Here is a 22,525-nt window from a genome sequence, read left to right as displayed (position 1 = left end):
CCCCATCTGCCTCCACAGGTAGGCAGGCTGGCGACGAGAGGCACACCGAAGAGGCTGACTTCACCCGGGGGAACGCCGTTTTCTAGGGTGAGGACCGCGACGTACCGCGGGGCTGTGTCTGAAGAGGCCGCTCGGAAAGCGCCCTCGGGGCTGAGGGGGACCAGGGTAGCAGGGAGAGGGGATGCGGGCGAGCTTTCCCTCTGGCGGCGCCCTGAAAGCTCGCCGTAGCCCACGGACTCTGCACGTTTCCTGGAACGGCGCCAGGCCCACCTCCCACGACTCGCGCCCTGGAAGGCAGACAAGTACCAGGCCCCTCGCCCACGAAAGCCCGGTAGATACCCTCGCGCGGCAAATTTCAAGTGGCCTAGAAGCCACGCCCTCCCCGTCAACCGGAAGCTTTGCCACTAGCAGCGCCACCAGCCTACAGCCCCTCAGAAGGGGCGGGGCTGCAGCAGAAACTGCAACTCCCAGAGTGCAGCGCAGGGCTTCCGGCTTCCGGCGAGTGGACCGGAGTGTGTTTACACCGGCGGCTCTGCGGCCGGATTCCTTCCGCGGGACGGGTGAGGGCGCCGGGTGTTGGGCCGCGCGGGCTAGGCGTGTGTCTACTAGTTAGCTGGTCCCGTGGGAGCGGTGGGGTCGTCATCTAAAGATAGTGTCCCTGCCCCATTACTAGCTGTCTATAACCTTGGGCCAGCAACTTCACCTTTCCGAGTTTCAGTTCCCTCGTCTGTATTATCTGGATGATAATGCCTGCCTCAAGAAACAATTGAGAGGATTAAATGAGATATGGTATATAAAAAGACGTATTTATTCTTATAAACCTGAGCAGTATTAAAGTAGATCGGTACCTTGATGCCTTGGGGTCTGCTGTGCAGCCTCAAAGCCACACGGCATTTTTTTTTTTTTTTTTTAACTTGCCTACTAGAGGCCGCTTTGGAATCAGGTTATGCTCTTTGGAATGATTATAACGAGGGCTTGCCTGGTCCTATGAGATTCTTCCACCCTCGGAGTTCCTGATGCATTTTCTGGGCACATTTGCCAAGCAGTGGGACAATAAAGGCAAAAATTCTAGTCTTTGCTTTCCAGGGCCTCCTAGAATGGGTTGGGGTGGAGGGTTGAGAATTAAATAGATATTTGTTACCCTTTGCCTTGAGTGAACATGAGAACCTCAAAGGAAAGGGAGAGGGGGTCGAGGAGGTTGTATTTGAGTTGATCTTGTTAGGAGTTTGCTAAGAGACCTAAGGGAGAAGGAATTATATGCAGTGTGAGTGCTGGGGAGGTTAGGGTAGGGCAGGGCCCTGTTGGGGGATGGGGGAGAGGAAGACCGGCAGAGGGAACAGAAAAGCTGTTATCATGCCAGGTTGTGGAGTTTCGACTTATTCATAGCAGTGGTTTGGAGTCATTGGTGGGGTTCTAAGCAGAGGAATAACTTGGTAAGGTCTGTGTTCTAAGGTGATGATTAACTGTGGAGAACAAATAGATGGTTCCCAGAAGGGAGTTGGGTGGGGGGATGGGTGAAATAGGTGATGGGACTTAAGAGTATACTTAATCAGGATGAGCAGTGAGTAATGTACAGAATTGTGGAATAGCTAAATGGACACCTGAAAGGAATACTCAACTGTATGTTAACTCTACTGAGTTGAAAAAAAGAAAGGGATTCGTTGGCTTTCAGCATGGGTATTTGATAGAGAGATAGACAAGAGGCAGGGAGCTTGTTACAAAGCTATTGCAGTTCAAGAAGACTTGATGAAGAAAACTGGAAATAAGGAGCATAAAGATGATCTCATTTGAACCTCACAACATTCCTATTAAATGAGATGGTGTTTTTATGTCCACTTTAAAGATGAAGGAACTGAGGCCCAGAGAGCTGGAGTTCTGTGCTGTTGATCATAGGGTGAGTAAGGAGAGGACTCCGATTCTAGTTCTGGCCTCCCAATGTTGCATCCTGTGTTTTTCCAGCAGTGTCAGACTGAATTAGTTTTCATTCAGCCCCTTGGTGGGGTGGGGATGGTGTAGGCCCTTTAACCAGTGAGACTTTGTTTCTTTACAGGGAGAAAGAGAGAGCGCGAAAGAGAGAGGATGTCTCTCTCAGATTGGCACCTGGCGGTGAAGCTGGCTGACCAGCCACTTGCCCCAAAGTCTATTCTCCAGTTGCCAGAGTCTGAGCTGGGTGAATACTCTCTGGGGGGCTACAGTATTTCATTTCTGAAACAGCTCATTGCTGGCAAACTCCAGGAATCGGTTCCAGACCCTGAGCTGATTGGTGAGTTTCTGTGGACTGGGAATGGGCTGCTACTCTGATCTCTTTCTGGGGAGATACTTCTGGAATTGCAAGGGTAAGTTAAGAGTTTGGGATTTGTTGCCTCATCATGTTAACAGTCCAGGGAAGTGAATGTTGTTGGGTGAATAGAAACACAAACTGTGCAATAAAACTGTCGGTTGCCATTTCAGTTGTACGTTAAACTGAGCATCCTTATCACAGAGTTCCTTAACTATGACATGGAAGAGCAAGAATTTGGGGTAGACTAGAGATGGAGGAACGCATCGTTGGGGGAGGCCCGCAGTATATGGTATTCCAGATGGATTTTGAAGGATGATTAGAAGGATTTTTGTTTGCCTGGTTGGTTAGAGGGAAGGTAATAAAAAAGGAAAGGAGGATGGCAAGGGTATTCAAGGTGGAGGAAGAAGGAATTAAATTAGATTATAAACATAATTTGTTAAAGCTGAGGGATCCAATTGGTTCATCGTTTTTTTGTTGTTTTATTTTCCCATTCGTTTAAATTGAGCAGTATCCAGGACTTGGTACTTGCTAATGATTTTTATTAAAATGTATGTAATACATAAGAGTACTTTTTAAAGCAAGTATCATTCTCCAGCTATCTGTCCAATCAAGATAAGTTTCTTAGAAGCAGAAACCATCTACATTGTTTTGAGGAGCAAAATATAAGTGGACCATTCTCTTTTTAGATCTGATATACTGTGGCCGGAAGCTTAAAGATGACCAGACCCTTGACTTCTACGGCATTCAACCTGGCTCCACAGTCCATGTTCTGCGGAAGTCCTGGCCCGAGCCTGATCAGAAACCAGGTGAGTAGGGGTCCGTAGATGGGGAGAGCCTCTGTAATCTCTCCAAAGAAAGGGTCTGTGTGTTCTTGAGGCATGGCCTGGGTGGAATAAAGAGGCGATTTACTGAGGTGGTGATGGAGGATATCTTTGTTACTTACTGGATTAGTCTCCCTTTGGTAATAGAGGGCAGTTTTGATCTACTTGCTGTCAACACCACTAACAGAAAGGGGTTTGTTGCTCTACTTTTTAAGTCCATTACCCACTATTTCCTAGTGGAATGGGGAGTGTATGTCTCTTTAAACTCCTTTAGATTAACCGTGGATTTCTCAGTGAACCTTGTATCTTTTGTTTTTGTTGTTGTTCTCATCAGAAAAAAGCTGGAAACACCTTGTGTTCCTGTAATTATGTAGTTTGTCCTTCTGTTAGCAAATCTCCCCACAAGTGGCCCTAGGTGGTGATTTATTCAGCCCGATCCCTCCTGCTATCCTGGTAGTGTAATTTCCTGAAGCTTGAGAATAACAGTATTAAAGTAGCTCTTGGAGTAAACTTACAAGACCTTTAATGCCTTTTTGATTTATTAATAAAAGGCGCTGCTTAGAATTCATAATTTAAATTTTCCTATCTGTGTTTTAAAAGCTTTTCCAAGGATAAAACTAAGCTGTGTGAAAAGATTAGCTTTGTGAAACTGGCAGTTTGACATATTTTTGTACTTTCATGATGGCTGTGATTGATTATAAGCTTGAAATTTCTCCTCTTTTCAATTCTAAACATAAAGGACAAAAAAGATCTTCTTCTTTCTTTTTTTTAAAAGATTTTATTTATTTATTTGACAAACAGATCACAAGTAGGCAGAGAGACAGGCAGAGAGAGAGCATGGAGCCTGATGTGGGGCTTGATCCCATGACCCTGGGATCATGACCTGAGCTGAAGGCAGAGGCTCAACCCACTGAGCCACCCAGGTGCCCCCAAAAGATCTTCTTTTGTCCACTTGTGGGAAATGAGAAAGAGAAAGGCAGTCTTTGACATTCAGAGATTGGCCTGGCCCTCAGCTAGGCCTTGAAACAGATCACCAACATCTATAAGGCCACTCACTCTGAGAAAGTAATGGATCAAGGCAACAATAAGATCCCTCTCATTTCTGAATAGAGACAAAGCCCTGAACATGGTCCACATCACAAAAATGACCACATACCCCTGTGTCCAGCTGTCATGATTGACTGTTTCATTTTTACCAGTTACAGCTTTGGCCTTGTTCTAGTTTTCCTTCCTTCTAGGTAAGGATTTTTTTTTTTTTTTTTTTTTTTTTTTTAGGACTTTTATTTATTTTTTGACAGAGAAAGAGAGAGAGAGATCACAAGTAGGTAGAGATGGGAGGGGGGGAAGCAGGCTGCCCGCTGAGCAGAGAGCCCGATGCGGGGCTCAATCCCAGGACCCTGAGATCATGACCTGAGCTGAAGGCAGAGGCTTAACCCACTGAGCCACCCAGGTGCCCGTAAGTATGAATTGTTAAGATACCCAGTCATAAAGTCCTCCCCACTTCCTGACAGCCTTCAACCCAGAACAAAACCGTACTTCTTTAAATGTCCCCCCACATCACAGCCAAAGCCCAAATCCTATCAGTTTTCTCTGATGTCATCTGATTGAGGTGTCCACACTTCCCATGGTGTGCACCCTCCTCTCTGTACAGAGCTGTAACCCCAACGTGGTCCACCCCAGGTGTGCCCCTCTGGTCTTCTGGCTGGAGGGCACTGCCAGAAGGAAAGTAACATATGTTGCTCCTTCTAGCTAGATTGTTTCTCTTTGATACCGCATTTCATCATTAGGCCTGCCAGCCAGATGACAGCGTTAGCGTTTTATAGATGAGGAAAAGGAGCATTAGAAAAGGCATTTATTGGGTCGCCAGGGTGGCTCAGTTGGTTAACCATCTGCTTTCAGCTCAGGTCATGATCTCAGGGTTCTGGGATCAAGTCCCATGTCGACTCCCTGTTCAGCGGGGAGCCTGCTTCTCCCTCTGCCCCTCCCCCTGCTTGCAGGCATGCACGTGGGCGGTGCTCTTGCGTTCTCTCTTGCTCTCTCTCAAATAAATAAAATCTTTAAAAGAAAAAAGAAAAGGTATTCATTCAAGGTCATCTACTTAGAAAGTGAGTGCAAGAGCTGGGATGTGAATCAGGTTTTCCTGGCTCCAGAACCCACGTTCTTTCCATCGGGCTGGCTGTCTCCCACTTCCAAAGAGTGAGACTGAGATTAGCTCCGGAATGTTTTGGAGACAACCATAACTCTTTGCTGATGGCGGGCTTAATCTATTAAGAGTCCATTTCCTCCTCCCTTTGGCCTAGAGATTTATTTTTGAAACAAAATCACGTTTTATTGTGAGTGAAAATAAACTCATATCCGAAAAGAATCCTATCATGATGGCATTTTGGATATTTTATCCTTGAGTGCTCTTAAAAAAGGAAGCACATTTCTTGATCTCCCACTCAATTAGCGCCTGTAGGAGGAGAACCTTTCAGTCCCTTCCTTCCCACCTGGATCTCTTTGATGGTTCTCTGTGGCAGGTTACCAGTCTCCTCAGGATCTCACTCAGCCTGCTGTTCCAGCAGCAACGACGTGTACCCTGAGCTCCAGCCACAAAAACCAACTTGCTGGGGTACCTGGGTGGCTCAGTGGGTTAAAGCCACTGCCTTTGGCTCAGGTCATGATCATGGGGTCCTGGGATCGAGCCCCGCATAGGGCTCTCTGCTCAGCGGGAAGCCTGCTTCCTCCTCTCTCTCTTCCTGCCTCTCTGCCTGCTTGTGATCTCTGCCTGTGAGATAAATAGATAAAATCTAAAAAAAAAAAAAAAAAAAAACCAACTTGCTGCTCTGTCAAAGCCCTTCATTGTTCTAGGCTTCTGTGGCTTTGCACATGTTCTCACTTAAGCTTAGGACTTTCTCCCCCAGTAAACATCTGCTTGGCCTTGAGCACCCTCTCAGATGGTCTCCCCTGGGAGATGGCTCTGTGTCCTAGCCTGCCCTCTCCGTGACGGCTGTCTGCTTCCTGCTCCGCATGCCCTAACTGGGACCTGCATCTCTGTGGAGCATTCAGCCTGTTACTTTGTCCTTGTGTGTTTGTGGCTTTGATCTAGTCTTGCTGCTTCTCCTGTCCCAAGAGCTCCTTGCTGTGGTAGGGAGTCTTATTTTTGTGCCTTCCTCTGCCTTTCCCCAAACCAGGCCTGGAGTAAATGGCTTACTTCATGTTTGTTGAATGAATAAATTGGGTAATTCACTTAAGATGAATCTTTGTTGAAAGGTACCTCTGATTAGAAGTAGAGGGAAGGACATGATTGTTGCCCCAAACCCCGGGTGCTATTCCCCTTACTTTGGGACCGATGGCCCTGGAGTTGGGCAGTACACAGTAAGATCACAAGTAGCTGTCTTGGGTGAGGAGAACCACACTTCAAAGTGTGATCCAGTGTGGACTTCCTACCTTCTCCCTCTCCTTATATCCAGATTTCTTCCCCTATGAAATGGGCTGATGTCCTCAATAGTAAAGTAAACCAAGGAAAACTAAGACAACTGCTAAACTTTCCCATGTATGGGACTGAATCATAGTGTCCAAAGATCAGAAGGGAGCTTTGAGTCTCAGTGAGCCACTTGCTATGGGGTGTGTAATACAAGGTTATCAAGAACCCTAGGAGCACAGTGTGTTTCCTCGGTCCTTCTTATATATACTTTTTCAAATCCAGAATAATATTACAGAAGCCTGGAAGAAGATACCAAAGAGGAAACAATCAGCTTTGATTGTGCCACCCTACCTAAGTCCTGTTCTTCCCTCTGTACCCTTCTAGTCTGGGACCACGTGTACATGGACACATTTTACGCAGTTTTACTAGAAAACATATGTACAACTTTGTGTTCTATTTCTCTCCCTTACCATACTGTGTCAGCATCGCTCCATATTGTTCAGATGGCTTTCGGTACTTATTTTAAACCACTGTATAAAAAGTCTGCTGAGTTGATCATACCTTCCCCCTTGCAAATGTCAGAAGTCTAGAATTCCCACAGCGGGAGACCGATCAGAGCTCTCTTTTCTGTGTGGCAAAAGTCACCTTTGCCGGAAATTGGAAGCTCTTCATTTTATGTGCCAGAGATGCTTAAAAGAGAGTGTGGTTTTCACCCCTGGGGCTCCAGTGGTGTTTCTGCATGGGGGCCCTCGTCCACTTGGTGGGGTGCTGGGGAAAGTGCCGAAATGCTGCTGTGCCTCTATCACAGGGCCAGGCTGGGTTGTGGGTAACTGAGTGTCTCTTCCCAGAACCTGTGGACAAAGTGGCTGCCCTGAGGGAGTTCCGGGTGCTGCATACGGCCCTGCACAGCAGCTCGTCCTACAGGGAGGCGGTGAGTGCGAGCTTGTGCTGGGAGCCTCTTCCCGGGATAGTGGGTGAGGGGTGTAGAGTGGGAGTTGGCAGCCCATCGCCATGGCTACCGAGAGTTCCTAGGGAGTTTTTGTCATGCCTGTGGGTCTCAGTAGAGCCCTCTCATCCCCCAAAGGGGCTCTCTCAGCTAGGTATTGTTGATTCCCTCTAATGATAATGATCCCGCCTCTCCTGATAGCAGCTTCATGGAATGAATGTAGTTTCAGCCAGTGGATCCACATGCTGTTTCTGCAGGAACTCGTTCTGGGACTTGCTGCTGAGTCGTCTGCCCACCGTGCCTTACCTGGATTTCCTCACTGGGCAGATACGCTAATGTGTCTCTGTAGGGGAATGGATAAGCCAAATTAATAGAGCTGCAAACTTCCCCATATGTATGCATACAAAATGATAATTTTATAGAGGTTGAAAAGGGCTTTTGGGACCTAGAGGAATGTTTGCTACAGGCTTTACAAAGAGAGCTTTTATTTTGGAAACATTAGAACCTCAGATGAGGGAAAGGAATAGAAATTGAAGGTTTACTTTGATCTTGCCTTTTTTTTAAAAAATTGTTTACCCTTCAGTAAGCCACAATGTTAGAGCAAAAAGAGGTTTGTCAGTTTCCTGGGGCTACTGTTCCACTGAGGTGGTGTGTGGGCATGAGCTTGTAGAGGGAGGAAGCCCTTCAGCAGCGTGTGGGTGTTTGCTGAGTGGATTGGGCCAGTAGAGTGCCCAGCCTCCCCATTTCTCCTGCAGGTCTTCAAGATGCTTGGCAATAAGGAGTCTCTGGATCAGATCATTGTGGCCACGCCGGGCCTCAGCAGTGACCCTATTGCTCTTGGTAAGTGCCGGAAGAAATAGGAGCTGTTGGAGAAGGAGAAACCAGGGGAAGGCAATTCCCATCTTATCCAGAATCGCTGGTCTTGTTGGGGAGAAAAGAGAGACCAAGACGCGCCCCCTGTCCCTAGTCTTCCAAAAGTGGTCAGTGCCACTGAGAAGTCATGGCCTACCTAACATCAGAAATGAGACATGAGGGCGCCTGGGTGGCTCAGTGGGTTGGGCTGCTGCTTTCGGCTCAGGTCATGATCCCAGGATTCTGGGATCAAGCCCCACGTCCAGGGAGCCTACTTCTTGTCCCCACCCTCCACCACCTGTCTCTCTGCCTACTTGTGATCTCTGTCAAATAAATAAATAAATCTAAAAAAAAAAAAAGAAATGAGACATGAGGATGCCAAATGGGGGGCATCAGTTAGCCCCCTGCAGGAAAGACTTCCTGGACACATTGGTGGCTTAGGGAAGAACCCAGACATATGGGGAGGAGAGGCTGGCTTGTTAGTCTGAGGCATGTGACCTAAGTGGAGGCAATGAGAGGGGCACAAGATGGGAACACTTGACTTGTGCTTCTTGGAGCCTTGTTCCCCCACCTTTTCGTGGAAGCTGCTTTGTGATCCTGTGTCCCTGTTGAACCGATTGTTCTGAGGCCTACAACTTCTTTGCCCTCCTGGATCTGGCTGGATTCCCAGTCTCTGAGGTGAGGCCTATTCTCCTTCAGGTGTTCTCCAGGACAAGGACCTCTTCTCTGTCTTCGCTGATCCCAGCATGCTTGATACGTAAGTATACCCATCTTCTTCTTTTTTTTTTTTTTTTTTTTTTAAAGATTTTATTTATTTATTTGACAGACAGAGATCACAAGTAGGCAGAGAGGCAGGCAGAGAGAGAGGAAGGGAAGCAGGCTCCCCGCTGAGCAGAGAGCCCGACGCGGGGCTCGATCTCAGGACCCTGAGATCATGACCCGAGCCGAAGGCAGAGGCCTCAACCCTCTGAGCCACCCAGGCGCCCCAAGTATACCCATCTTCTTAAAGGGTCCCCTATCCCTCCCCAGATGGTTGGCCCAGAAACCTCATTGTCGCCCTGGGTTCTGCTCTTAGAGCCTGATCCTGGCTATCCCTGAGTCCACCTGTGAAGTATATCAGGAGGTGAGAAAGAGCAGGGGCTACCAGTAGACCGACAAAGTCCAAGGGCAGGGACACATGGAGATGTGGAGACAAGCAGGGTTCTGAGGGCGGTGGCTTTGCGGGCCTGGTTCAGTTCCGCTCTCTCTGTAGATATTGGAGAGCCTTGGAAATACTTTAGGATGGGGAAATAAGCAGGTGCACTGATCACTAAAATTCTAGAGTAATTTGGAAAGGATACAGTAAACGTCCTATCCCTTATTCTGCACACGAAGGAAGAGAGGGGACCTCCCAGAGATTTCCTGCAAGAAAGTCTCTGCGGAGTTGAGACTGGAGAAGGGCCTCTGAGCCTCCTAGGCTGCGCATGTCCCATCATGCCTTGCTGGAGGGCAGGTGGAGCATCGGCAGGGGACCCTCAGAGCACAGATCCTACTGCTGTTGCTGGGGACAGAGCAGTAGGAGGACAAAGGCAGCCGTTGGGTGGTGCTGAGGAATTGAAAGGCGGGTATAGGCAGTGCGATTGTCTGCAGGGCACCCAGAACTTCTGTCATGCTGAGGGTACTCGGTCCTTCCCAGTCACCCTCTGTTTCTTTCTGCCTCTGTCCCAGGTTGGTGCCTGCTCACCCAGCCCTGGTCAATGCCATTGTCCTGGTCCTGCACTCGGTGGCTGGCAGCACCCCGCTGCCGGGAGCCGACTCCTCTTCACGGAGCGCACCCTCCAGCTCATATCGGGACATGCCCGGTAGGCCCCAGGGTGGCGTAACGCCGGCCCCCTGGGGAGCCCGCGATAGCCCAGGGATTTGCTTTACTCAGCAGCTATGTATAGCCCTGGCAGAGGGCGTTCCTTGGGAACTCTCGGTTTGAGTCAGGGAGTGCATCTGTCCTGTAATTTTCCAAGGGGAGAGACGAAAATGTGAATTTGGAGAGTATCTGATTCTGGAGCTACGCCTGTGCCTTTCTGTTCTTCCTCCCCAAATCTGTTCTCCCTCCTCCAGGTGGCTTCCTGTTCGAAGGGCTCTCTGATGACGAGGACGACTTTCACCCAGTAAGTAGCCTGGCTGCTTGCCACTTGAGAGGGTGCCCGAGACGTGCCTCTCCCTGGGACTTGGCACACCCAAGCTGGGAGGTGGTCTTAACCCCTTCGGTGGCCAATCTGTGGCATACTCTTCCCTTCTGAGCCTGGCAGCCGTTCAGGCAGGTCCTGTAGCAGGGGCGGGGCCCATGTGGGACTGTCACAGTGCCACACTGCCACTTTCCCGGTTGCCTCCCTTCTCCAGAGCTCCAGGTCCACGCCCTCTAGCAGCACACCCAGCTCACGCCCAGCCTCCTTGGGGTACAGTGGAGCTGCCGGCCCCCGGCCCATCACCCAGAGTGAGCTGGCCACCGCCCTAGCCCTGGCCAGCACTCCGGAGAGCAGCTCTCACACACCGACTCCTGGCACCCAGGTATGGAGGGAGGGCCTGAAGAGGGAGGCTGGCCCCCAGGGGAAAGGTGCCCTAGCGGTATTGGCCTCGGTACTCCACCTGGTTTGAGCTGAAGTGTGCCTAGAGCCATGGTGGGGTTCTCAGGGCAGCTCTGTCGACCTCCCCTTCACCCCTAGGCTTTAAGGCTTAGCCTCCAGGGTTCAGTACAGTCCAGAATTCCTCTCTTCATAGCTCACATAATGTGCCCTTCTTCATCCCTGACAGGGCTCAGCCATGTGGCCTAAGCGTTCCTGGTAATGGTCACTGTAGCTGCCAAGGGCATCTCTCCTAGTGCTGGGGCCCTAGGCTAGGTCAGGGGCTTGATTCCATTTCCCTGGAGCAAAAGAGGATGGAATCTTTCCTGGAGCTTTTAGGTACCCCTCTGTGGTCGTCTCATGCAGGTCTCTTTTGGGAGGCAGTAGTTGGGTCCCCGAGGGCCTCACAGTAGGGTGCTGGGACAGCAGCTGGTAATGTGCTGGAAGACTCAGGTGGCTCTGAGGGTGGCACTGACCGCTGCTTTGTCTCTAGGGCCATTCCTCGGGGACCTCACCAATGTCTTCTGGGGTCCAGTCAGGGACGCCCATCACCAACGATCTCTTCAGCCAAGCCCTACAGCATGCCCTTCAGGCCTCGGGGCAACCCAGCCTTCAGGTCAGTTTTCCCTACTCCTGGTGTCCTGGTTACTGGCAGCTTCTTAGCTACTTTGGGTAGTCAGCTTCTTTCTGCTCTCCAGAGGGATTTCTTCACTCCAGAAACAGCTGGGGCATGGTGGTGTGACAGTAGAGGGTGTTCCCAGCAAGGGTAGTTGTCCCTGTGGCTTCCGCTCCCATACCTTGTGATTGTGGTCTGCCTCCATGACTGTGTGGCTTGGATACTTAGGGCAGTTTGAGTCAAGGGGTCATTCATTCATTCCATGAGCACTGACTGAATGTTGAGTACTTATATTTCAGACCTGGGTCCAGCTCCTGGGGCAGAGACAAACCATTATCATTCCTGCCATGGAGGGGAACAAGGAGATGTGATCATCAGCGAGTTGGTTAGAGGTTAGCCGGGTGGGGAAGGAGGTATTTAGGTGGGAGGACAGTATCCAGGCAGAGGCAGCCACTTGTGGAGGTACACGTGGCATACCCAAGCCTGCGGGCCAGAGGGCAATGTCCTTGTGGAGAAGATCCTGAGATGGAGCCAGTGAAAAGGGAGCAGGAGCCTGAGCACGAAGGCCTGGAGTTCCTGGGTAAGGAGACCGGGCTGGATTCTGCGATCACCAGGGAGCCATGGAAGGTTTTCAGCAAGGAAGGATACTACTGCTGCTTTGCTTCCTGGGCAGGTCACCCTAGCAGCTAAGTGGAAGGTCCTAGGTACCATTGTTTGCTTGCACATCTGCGTGTGTGAGCTGTCTGTTGCATTCTCTTTCCTTTGCTCCTCACTTGAATCTGGGGGGTGAGTGTCATTTCTGGAACTTGTCCAGGTTCATGAAGCCATCCAGTGGGAAAGACAGGTTTCCAGGTCCTGTGGTTTTCTCTAAACCTGGACTAAGCTCTAAAACTGGACAGTTTCAGAGTTTCTCTAAACTCTAAACTGGACAGTGAGGGGGAACAGGAGCAGGCCCGTGGACAGCTTGTCCTTTCTGTTCCTTCATCTTTCCCAGCTAGATGCCTCTTCACTCTGCTGTCCAGCTCAGGAGCTTTCACTGGCTCCACCTGGCCCATAAATGAGGCCAAGTTGGTTTGTGTGGTTTTTGAAAAGCTCTCCACGCCTCTGAATTTGTGTGTCATCCCCACTGCCTTCTCTTTCCCACGGGTGAGCACATTGTCTTACCTAAGTCGTGCACTTCCTCCTTCATGAGGTAGAGATATTATTAAGCTTTGAAAGTACTAAAAGAAAATTTGGGTTAATTTCTTTAAACCTTTATAGTAGAAAGACCTTTTGTAGCTGAGAGTCAAAATCCAGAAGCCATTACATGAAGAGTAAAAGATCTTGAGTTTGTAAAAGTGAAGATTTCTGCATTGCAAACCAAACCAACCAACCAACCAAACCAACAAACAAAAATCAAGCAAAGACTGAAGCCGAACAAACTGGGAAAAAAACCTTTAACATGTATCAGGCAAAGGGCAAAACTTCCCTGGTATGGAGAATTCTAGTAATTTGAGATTAAGAACTCCATAGAAAAAGGGGCAAAGGACAATAGCAGACTCTTTGTGGAAAGGAAATACTGTTGGCCGTAAAGCTGTGTGATTCCTTACAGCCCCATGTCTTGGAATTTATCCTGGAGATGGAGGTAATGTGTGTGTAGAAAGTGACAGTTGTACAGAGGCAGTCACTGTAGCATTGTTTGTGATGGCAGAAGACTGGAAATAGCTTGGTTATGATACATTTCAGGACGTCCATGATTTGGAATATTGTACAATTATTAAAAAAATCTTTATTTAGGGGCACCTGAGTGGCTCTGTTGGGTAAGCATCTGCCTTCAGCTCAGGTCATGGTCCCAGGATCCTGGGATCAAGCCCCGAGTCGGGCTCCTGGCTCAGCCAGGAATCTGCTTCTCCCTCTGCCTGCCCTTTCCCCCAATCCTGTGTGCACATTCACGTGCTCTCTCAAATAAAAATCTTAAGAAAAAAAATTAAAAATAAATGAAAGGGTCTTAGTGGCATAGAGAGATCACTGGGATGCATTAATTTTGTTGGAAAAAAGTGGGAGGGGTTGCTGAATGTAGAACAAGGGTCTCAGAAAAGGATTTAAGAATACATATTTGTATTTTCTCAAAGTAAAATAGGTTCTCTGGGGTGGGAATGGGAATGGATAGAGTGAGACTTTTCACCCTGTGTCGTGCTCAGAAATAAAACTAATTTAAAAATGTATGCCCTCCCCCCGCCATTCCATGTGTACATGTCTGTTGGTCTATACATAGAGCAGGAGAAAGAAAGTTGTTTAATTTTTTGAAATTTAGACTATGAGTAATCTGCGCCTTCTCTTGATCTTTATGGTGGCATTTTCCCTTTTTTTAATTGGGAAAAATTGCTCGTTCGTTCTCTGAACCCTCCTGCCCTTCTGCTGAAAGGCGTGGGAACCCACGTTCTTCTCCCGACTCCCGCCGCGAGGGCAGACCGGAGCGAGTCTGCAGAGGAGCACAGCTAACAGCTTCTGCCTGCTCCTTTCTTTCTTCAGAGCCAGTGGCAGCCTCAGCTGCAGCAGCTACGTGACATGGGCATCCAGGACGACGAGCTGAGCCTGCGAGCCCTGCAGGCCACGGGCGGTGACATCCAGGCGGCCCTGGAGCTCATCTTTGCCGGCGGAGCCCCATGAACTCCTGTTCCTTCTCACCCCCCAGCAAACTGCCAAGGTGGCTGCCCCTGGGAGACACCCTGAAGGTGCCTCATCTCTCCTCTCCCCAATACATCTGATGGTTGACCTTCTGCCTTGTCCGTTGCGTGGCCTGTCTGGCTGACTTGAGCTGGTGGAGGCAGGGGGGCAAGCAGGGCGTATGGGTCTTGGTGTGTGGCTCGGCCCTGCTTCTGAGCCTTGGGTGGAAAATTTGTAGTCATAGGATGTTGTGTGATGCCCAGACTCTGTTTTGGGAGAAGTTTCCCATGCTAGCCCCAGACCCTTTGGTACTTGGGGTGTGGCAGCCTCACGACATGCCCCAGGTTGGAGCAAGGCTGCCACCCAGTGTCCAGGGTGGCTGCTGTGTGGCCGCTATGGCCAGAAGAGGCGTGTGCTTCTGACATGACCCCAGGCTGGGGATTAGCCAGGGCTACTTTTACTGGGAGCAGGTAGGGCAGCTTGCCTTCCCACATGCTTCTAGAAGATTCTGCCTCCCTCCCCTGGCCTCATCTCCTCAGGCAGTCTTTGCCACTGATGCTGTAATGACTCCAGAGCCAGACTGTAGGCCTCAGAGCCTTGCCAGAAGGCAGGGCCCTCTTCTCTGTCCTGAAGGCATAAATACAAGAGCAGTTAAATAACAATACTAAACAACAACACCAACACGAACAGGGCTCAGCTTTCATCTTGAAGAGAGGGCACCAACCCCCAAGCTGCTGCTCCATCTGCCTGAGCTCTCGTTCCCCTTGGCACAGTGTTCCCTACCGCGTCGCAGACACATCCAAGTTGAGCGAGTGGGTTTCGTGTGCTTTGAATACTTTGTCACATCCTTCCCCTCAGATGGTGTTTCAGTGGAAAGGAGCTCAGGGGTCTGCTCCTGCCCTGGGCCTTTGGCAGACGTTCTGTCCGCGGCATCCGCAGTCCTGGTCATTCAGCTTGTGCTTGTCGCTTCCTGGGACGAGAGGTGTCCCCGCTCCTAAGGATTGCCTCTTCTGTCCTTTGTTTCTCCGAGCGTTTGGCCTTTAGTCCCCAATCCCTCTGGTCTGCTAGTGGGGCTCTGGTGAGGGAGACAAACGGCAAGTCACTTGGCCCTTTGGCTTATGCTAGTGTTGGTGCGTCCTGTTCTCTCTGCATGCTTTCTGGTTTATCAGTGATGCTCTTAAAGGAGGTACTCAGGGGGGACCCATGGTTCCAGATATGGCCTCAATAGCACATTGTTCTTTCCCTCCTCCAGAAAATGTGAAGTCTTGCGGCCTTCCCCTCTCTGTTCTAGTTGAGAAGTGTTCGCATTGGCTGCAAAGTCTCGGAACTCACCCCGGTTTCTTGGTGCCGGGCCTCTTTGTGCCTCAGTGGTCTGCTTGGAGCCCATCTGCCTCCTTGTGCTTGGGAACAAAGCTCTGTCTTTGCACGCGGTGTCCCTGGCTCGTTTGTGGTGGAAACAAAGGCCATTTCCATCCTCGTGGGACCACTTGGTCAATGGGCCTGACACAGCCCTACCTCTCCCCACGCTACTGCCTGCCTAGAGCTAGTTTCATTCTGTGGCAAGTCATACTCTGCCCCTGGGGACTGCCTTCAGAGGTGCTGGAGCTCCCCCACCCCTTTATGCTGTGAGACATTTGGGTAACCCTGTTCTGTCCCTGGAACTGACCCCGAAATACCAGTTGTAGGGCTTCCCAGAATTGAACTGTTTCCACGATTTCCCTTTCCCTTCTTTGTCAGCTCTTTCCTCCAGGGTCTTGGCAAGTTGGCTTTGCTTCCTTTGGCCACATTTTAAATAATATATGTTGAGTCTGATAAGTGCTGCGACGGAGTCTGGGGCTTTCCATGGGCCAAGGCCTCCTTCCTCATCATTGTTCCTTCCACACTTTCAACAAACATTTATCCAGCCTCTGCTCTGTGCCAGGTAAACCTGACAGGGTCCTTGCTGTCACAGAGCCACGTCACTGGGAAGACAGAAAAATAGATGTTTACACTAAGGCCTGGGGAGAGCTGGTGAGGCAGGTCCCCTGGGCTTGGGGCTCCTAGGACGGGGAGCTCACTTGGGTTAGGGTGGGGATATGTGTGTGAGGGAGAGCTGCTTGGAGAGAGTAGTGCCCGACCTAGAGCTGAGGGGGAGGAGGAACTGGGCGCCAAGGAGTACGTTTTGAGTGGGCTGGAGTGGGAAGAACAGGGGTCCTATGGCCCTATGTGGTGGTGGATTTTAAGGCAGGCAGAGGCTGGGTCATTTTGTAAGCCACGTCATAGGGAGTTTGGACTTCTCTGAAGGACACTGGGACATTGTGGGAGATTTCGAATCAGGGTAGAGTGAGCTTTGCATTTTAGAGAGGTCACTGGCAGCTGTGTGTGAACAGGTGGGGAGTAGGGCAGACTTGCAGGAGGGAGGCCAGTGAGGAAGCTGTGATCCACTTAGCACTGACCATGGGTTTACCGGGCAGTGTGGCGGTGTGAGGGGAGGGCAGGTGGAGAGCCAATTAACATCAAGGAATCATCATTCATACGGCATCTTGGGAAAGGGGAACATACTTAATTACCCCCAGTTATCAGCTGGGGACTCCGGGGTCGAGAAGTGAGGTAATCTGTCCACAGTCTCAGTTAAGCATTGGGCAAGTTGGCCTTGGGAACTCAGGTCTGTCTTATTCCAAAGCTGGTGTACCTCCCACTGCTGCCCCTGGCTGGTGAGTGAGTGTGTGTTTGTGTGTGTTGGTAGCGGGGGAGGTGCTGCAGGGTCTGACCAGGCTGAGGAGCTTGGGCTTTCTCCTGACACCAGAGAGCTCCTTGGATGGCTTTAGGCAGGGCAGTGGGGGAGCCAGATTCTTGTGAGGTAACCTGACAGCTGCGTGGAGGCTGGATTTGTGGGAAGTGAGATTGGCAGTAGGAGACCAGCTAGGAGGCTTGCTGCCTGCAGATGGGACTCAAGTGGGGGCCTCGAGGAGAGCCGCAGCAGGGGGGCTGAGTGGCGGGGAGGGAAAGGAGATGTGAAAGACAGGCTAGCTGTGGGGACGAGGGGGAGAGGGAAGGGACCACAGGGTTGGCGTGGGTAGATGGGGCAGCAAATAAGGGGTGGGATTGGGAATGCAGGTCACATTAGGGGACATGTTGGGCTCACAGTGCCGTGGGGCAGCCAGGTGAGGATGTCTTGTGGAACAAACAGTTGGATGGTTCTGAGGCTGAAGATACTAATGATCAGGAAGTCTTAAGTTGAAGACTGGGACTGTGTTACGTGACGAGGGAATTCACCTCTTTAGGGATAGCTAGCAGGAAAGGGATCCCCACTAAGGAGTTAGACCGAATAGGGGGGTGGCCAGGGAACATAGAAGGGGGGTGTCTGCCACTTCTGGGAATACGAGACCAGGAGTTGTCATAGCTGCCAGAGTGGAAGGAACTGGACAAAAGAGGGCTTGGTCAGGTGCTGTGGGCCGTCGTGGAGAGATCTGGTAACCGGGGCTTGTAACCTTGGTCTTGTCAACTTGAGCCACGGCAACCTTGTAGAGATATTGTCATGGACCCAGAGCCCACTGGTAGGGGTTGAGGCCCTAACAGATGGGGGCAGCAGAGGCAGGGAAGTTGGAGAGCTCTGGGGGAACCTCGCCTGTGACAGAGTAGCTGGAGGAAGATGGTTGGCAGTTGGAGGGGAGATGAGACTGAGAGTGAGCTTTTGCAGTTCAGCAGAGGTGAAGTTGGAATTGCTCACGAGAACTTTTCTAGGAAGCTAAGAGGAGAAAAAAAAAAGGAAGGGACCCCAAAATAGAATATGTAAATATGCAAAGATGGGTGAGTTTTCTGAACAGATCCCTTCTCCTGATATAACTCAAATTTGGCTGGGCTGGCATGGGCTGGGCTGGCACAGCTTGCTGGGCACATGGGCCCCATCTGGCCTGGGCCCCAGACCAAGCTCTCAGAGCCCTACCCTGTGCTGGCCCCTTGTCACCTCTGCCACAGGCCATGGCATCGCATGTTTGCTGAGAAAGTCAGGGCGGGGGTTAAATCTTCTCCAACCTCCGGGCCCCCGTGTGCTTACCCAGCCTCTCCAAGCCCCCTCTGGGCCTGGGTGGGGGTTAGGTCGGCTTGGCTGTGCCCCTGGTTTCCCTGGGCCCAGCCCTGTCTGGCTCCTTCACGCCCTACAGTTGCTACTGACAGAATTCAGCTTCCTGTATGCTTGAAATGCCTCGTGCAGAGATCTAGGCACTGCCCTCCTGTACCCTGGCAAAGCGGCTGACAGCGATGCGGAACACTAGTACTCATCTATCAAGCCCCCTCTCTGTGCCAGTCCCAGAGCTAGGCACGCACAGATGCCATCTCAGCTGAACCTCATGACGACCCTGAGAGGTAGATACTCCCCCTTTTTACACATGAGGGCTTCCTGTGGTCACGGGATGTGGGCGTGCTGGGAGACTGACCTTTCTAGGACTGGGGTGGGACTGGATGGGCATGATTCCTGGGGTCCATATCCTGGGGCCTCGTGCCTTAGTGCCAGGCCTAGAAGCCCGTGGGAGGCACCGCGGGGCCTGCTCAGCACTCATCCCTTCAGGAAGTGGCAGCTTGCTTTTTAGAAGGGATTCAGTCTTCTAAATGAGACTGGCTGAGGGTTGGGTCTTTTCCACAGACAGCCTAACCTCTTGGAGCTCCCTTGTATTTTGCTTGACATCTTCCCTTCCTACCTAAATTGCTAAGATTGGAGTGGAGATTGATAATGTGCGAATCAGAGCTGGCATGGCTCTTAGAACTGGGCTAGTGAATGTTCTAGATGATAGATGGAGTCAGCGTTCTGACGAGGCAACCCTGATAAGAGGGACAGGAATAGGGGCACTTGGGTGACTTGGTCATTAAGCGTCTGCCTTCGGCTTGGGTCATCTGGGATCCAACCCTGCATCAGGCTCCCTGCTCAGTGGGGAGCCTGTTTCTCCCTCTCCTATTCCCCCTGCTTGTGTTCCCTCTCTCACTGAGTCTCTCTCTCTCTGTCAAATAAATAAAAATTAAAAAATAAAAAAATTTTAAAAAGAGGGACAGGAGTAGGCACGGTCTAAGTTCCTGTGGTGGGGACTAGAAAACCAATTGCTCTTACGTAAGATGACGGGGTCTCATTTTTCCCCCTCTTGGGCCCAGATTCAGACTCACCATCTTTCTCAACCAGTGTTCCAGAAAGCCACTTCTGGTGGGTAGGAATTGGCCCAAGGATGACTCTGGGCTAAGATCAGTAGCATTTAGCACTCAGCCCAATAAGGCAGTGTCTTTAGGGGATTGGTTAAGAGGGAAGTCAGTCTTCCAACGCTTTGCTACTCAGCCTTTTCCCTAAATGTTGTGTTCTGATCTGCCACCCTATTTTTGAAGGAGGTGGGCACAAACCCAGCTCCCCAGCACCTAAGAGCTTCTCTGTAGACATTTGTTAAATGACTGCTGATGTCCTAGGAGTCAGCCAGGATGACAGAAAACCCTCAAAACCCCATGAGAGGACTGAATTGGAACTGAGGTTATTTACCCTGAAAAAAGAATAGATTTAGAAGGGCATGACCTCCGTGTTGAAATCCCCTGTTGAAATCCCCTGGCTCTATCCCAGGGAGAGGGATTAGACGTGGAGGACAGATTTAGGACCACTGGGCAGGAGTCTTCCCCTGGGGGAGACGGCTGTATCAGAGCTAAGTAAGGTGGGCGAGCCTGCCTTGGAGGTGAGCTCATGGTCGCTGGGGGTACGTGAGAGGCTGTGTGACCTCTGTCAGGGCTGCTGTGAGGCGCTCCCAGGCTAAACCAAATGTCAAGAATTGGGACTCTTAGACCACTGTATCTATGGAAGACTGGGCACGGTTTGTGGGAGACCACATGTCTGCAAGTGTTTCTTTTTTCAGGTGGCCACAGCAGGCTCGGACATCACATCAGAGCTGGAAGGGTCCTGGGACGCCTGTCCTACAGAGCTAGTTTTAAAAGCACGTGCATCTCAACCTACAAACAAGAAGGGCAGGCAGAAAGTAGGATGGGAAAGCATTGCTGGTCTGTGGCCTAGAGTGGAGATCAACCAGAAGAAGCATAGCTGCTGTATTTCCTTCTGTAAACAGGAGCAGAGGCTCAGGCTGGGGCAAGGCCTTGCCTGACTTGAGTCAGTGGCCATGCCGGGATTTGTTCTCTGACCTCCCAGCCACTTCGAGTCAGGAGACTTCGTTGGTCTGGATGGGCGCCACATGACTCCCATGAGATCCTGCTCTACCACTGGCCTTGGGCACTGAGAATAGAGGCTCAGAGATGGGGATGGCGGTGGGGTTATGGTGGGGCAGAGGGAGGAGGAGTTTGTCTCCAGAAAGTCTTGGGACGATCTGTAGCTGCAGTTTGGGCTGACTCGCTCTGTTCCAAAGTGGCCACCAGGTGGCACTACCACCCCAGGCCCAGTGCCCAGCGGGCAGAGTTTTGGGGCTAGGACTCTGGGTTGCCCCTTGGAAGCCATGGCAGGACCTGATATGTTTTAGGTGAGCTGAGTGCCCCGACGGAAGAAGAAAAGGTCTAGCTCTTACCTGCCAATCACCTGACCATCACTGACTATCCCCCTGTGGGTTTTTACTTTTGTCCCTACTTAGCAAGCCAGACCCCAGTCTTAGCAATTTAGGGTAGAGCTAAATGAATAAAAATGCATCTAGAATAGCTAGGATAGAGAACAGAGATGCAGGAATGGGATCCTGCTGGGAAATGCTGACCCTCTGGGGTAGGATGTGGAGGTCGTGACTCTGAGTGGGCCTGAAAGGAGGAGTTGGGCTTGGATAGGTGGGGAGACCCTGCACATCTGGGCAGAGTCTTAGGGGGCAGGCAGAGCACGAAGGGAAAGCTGAGCTGTGGGACCAGGGCCCGCACAAGCCAAGAAGGGTTTCCTGTGTGTACCTCACATGGCCCAGCCCTAAGCCCTGACATGGTCTTCAGAGGGTTGGGCTGAGCAGGTCCAGGGGAAGCTAAGGCTGTGGTGTCTAGCCTGTGCCTGTGAGATAGTCACAGGCCTGCCAGACTGAGCACACAGTAAGTTGGAATTTCCAGACATGCTGTACATGTCCATAAACATTTTACTTTTGAGGCTTCTGCCAATGTTTTAAAACTGGGCGTTTCAGTAAAAATTTAATTTTCAGCTTCTCTTGAAATATCGCATTACCTGTCTGACTGGGTGTGCTTTCCCGTGGTCCCTCTGACCGGGGATGAGTAGCAGCTTCCCTGAGTAGACAGAGCCTGTGCCCGTTCAGTGTTCCCCACCCCGTCTGCTTCACTGTTCTCCAGACTTCCCCGGTCTCTGCTGCCTCCCCACCCCCCACCATGCGTGCTAGTGGTGTTGGGAGAGGGGACAGTAAGAGCTGCTGTGGTGAGCTGACAGCAGGCCTGGGTGGACACCAAGTTCTGAGGCCTCACAGCATGGTGGGATGTTAGCTGCTTGGGCTCCTTGTGCCTACCGCTGCCCTCCTGTGAGGGGTGGGTCACTCCTTTGACCAATCGTAGCTGTGGAATCAGGACTGAGGAGGGGGACAGAGAAAGCTTCAAGAGAGCAGGAATGCTCTGAGTAGGGCTGTGAAAGGTTTGGCTTGGAAGGCTGGGGAGGGGTCCCAGTGCTGCTTCGGGGCTCTGAACTTCAGGTCTGTATGTGTCCATTACTCTGACTCCCCAAGGGGCCTTCTGGATTTGGCTGTGCCTCAGCTACCCACAGGGAAGACCTCTTCAAGGTATTTTCCTCCAGGATAGGAGCCCCTGCACCATTCCTTTGTCCCAGCCTTCTCCCCCCAGCTCCTGTCCCCCATATGGGGAGCTGTGGAAACGGGAGGACAGGAACGCACCTCCCTCAGGTCCATGAGCATTCCCATCTGTGGCTGCTTCTGCTGGTCAGTTTCCCACCATTTGCTGTGAGTGGGGATTATGTCCCCATGTTTGCTCCAGGCCCCCACTGAGGAAGGCAGGCTCCTGTCACCACCTTTACCATTCTCAGTGGATTTCCCTATGCTGCCTGAGGCAGGGAAGTCCATCCCTAAGCACCAGTCCTGGCCCTGTGCTTTCCCTATGCTGCTCCCCTCTATGCCCACAGTCTAGGTGCTCTCTTCTTCTACAGAGCTGTTGCCCCGATCATAGGCCTAGTTCTCACTTCCCCTGGCTGCCTGTAGCCCACCAGGAGTGGGCTGCCATCTGGCCCTTTGCCCCTAGATTGGCCGGCTTGGGGGTGCCCATGAGTTCAGCAGCTGCTAAGCTGGGCATGGAGAAACCCAGCCAGAGGCCCACCCTGGGACACGAGGTCTTCGGCATTACCCCCGTCCTCCCCACCCCAGCCTGGAAAAAAAAAAAAACTTCCCTGGCATCTACCCCGGTTTCCATCTGCTGCCCTGTTGCTTGGGAGG

At 51.1% G+C, this 22,525-nt stretch overlaps 1 protein-coding gene across 2 annotated transcripts; it reads left to right on the top strand.

The window, feature by feature from the left end:
* Window positions 1-458: 458 nt before the first annotated feature.
* Window positions 459-14,278, top strand: UBL7 (ubiquitin like 7). 2 transcript variants are annotated; one of them, XM_082735913.1, is made up of 12 exons: window positions 541-789; window positions 1,850-1,894; window positions 2,051-2,263; window positions 2,968-3,087; window positions 7,357-7,439; window positions 8,210-8,294; window positions 9,006-9,063; window positions 10,014-10,147; window positions 10,401-10,450; window positions 10,683-10,850; window positions 11,397-11,519; window positions 14,031-14,278. In XM_082735913.1, the coding sequence occupies exons 3-12, from the start codon at window positions 2,080-2,082 to the stop codon at window positions 14,166-14,168; spliced, it is 1,143 nt and encodes a 380-aa protein (XP_082592039.1). In that variant the 5' UTR covers window positions 541-789; window positions 1,850-1,894; window positions 2,051-2,079; the 3' UTR covers window positions 14,169-14,278. The 2 variants fall into 2 exon arrangements, with proteins under 2 accessions (XP_082592040.1, XP_082592039.1); XM_082735914.1 differs by lacking the exon at window positions 1,850-1,894 and having other exon boundaries at window positions 459-560.
* The last annotated feature ends 8,247 nt before the right edge of the window (window positions 14,279-22,525 follow it).

Source organism: Mustela nivalis, assembly GCF_964662115.1.
Source record: "Mustela nivalis genome assembly, chromosome: 6".
Classification (NCBI taxonomy): Eukaryota; Metazoa; Chordata; class Mammalia; order Carnivora; family Mustelidae; genus Mustela; species Mustela nivalis.
The sequence above is the reverse complement of the archived record's forward strand: the minus strand, read 5'-3'. Positions and strand labels throughout refer to the sequence as shown.

Coding starts and splice junctions, on each gene's coding strand:
- UBL7 (XM_082735914.1), top strand. CDS start 2,080: ATGTCTCTCTCAGATTGGCACCTGGCGGTGAAGCTGGCTGACCAGCCA. Junction 8,295..9,005: donor CAGTGACCCTATTGCTCTTG/GTAAGTGCCGGA, acceptor ATTCTCCTTCAG/GTGTTCTCCAGGACAAGGAC. Junction 10,148..10,400: donor CTCATATCGGGACATGCCCG/GTAGGCCCCAGG, acceptor TCCCTCCTCCAG/GTGGCTTCCTGTTCGAAGGG.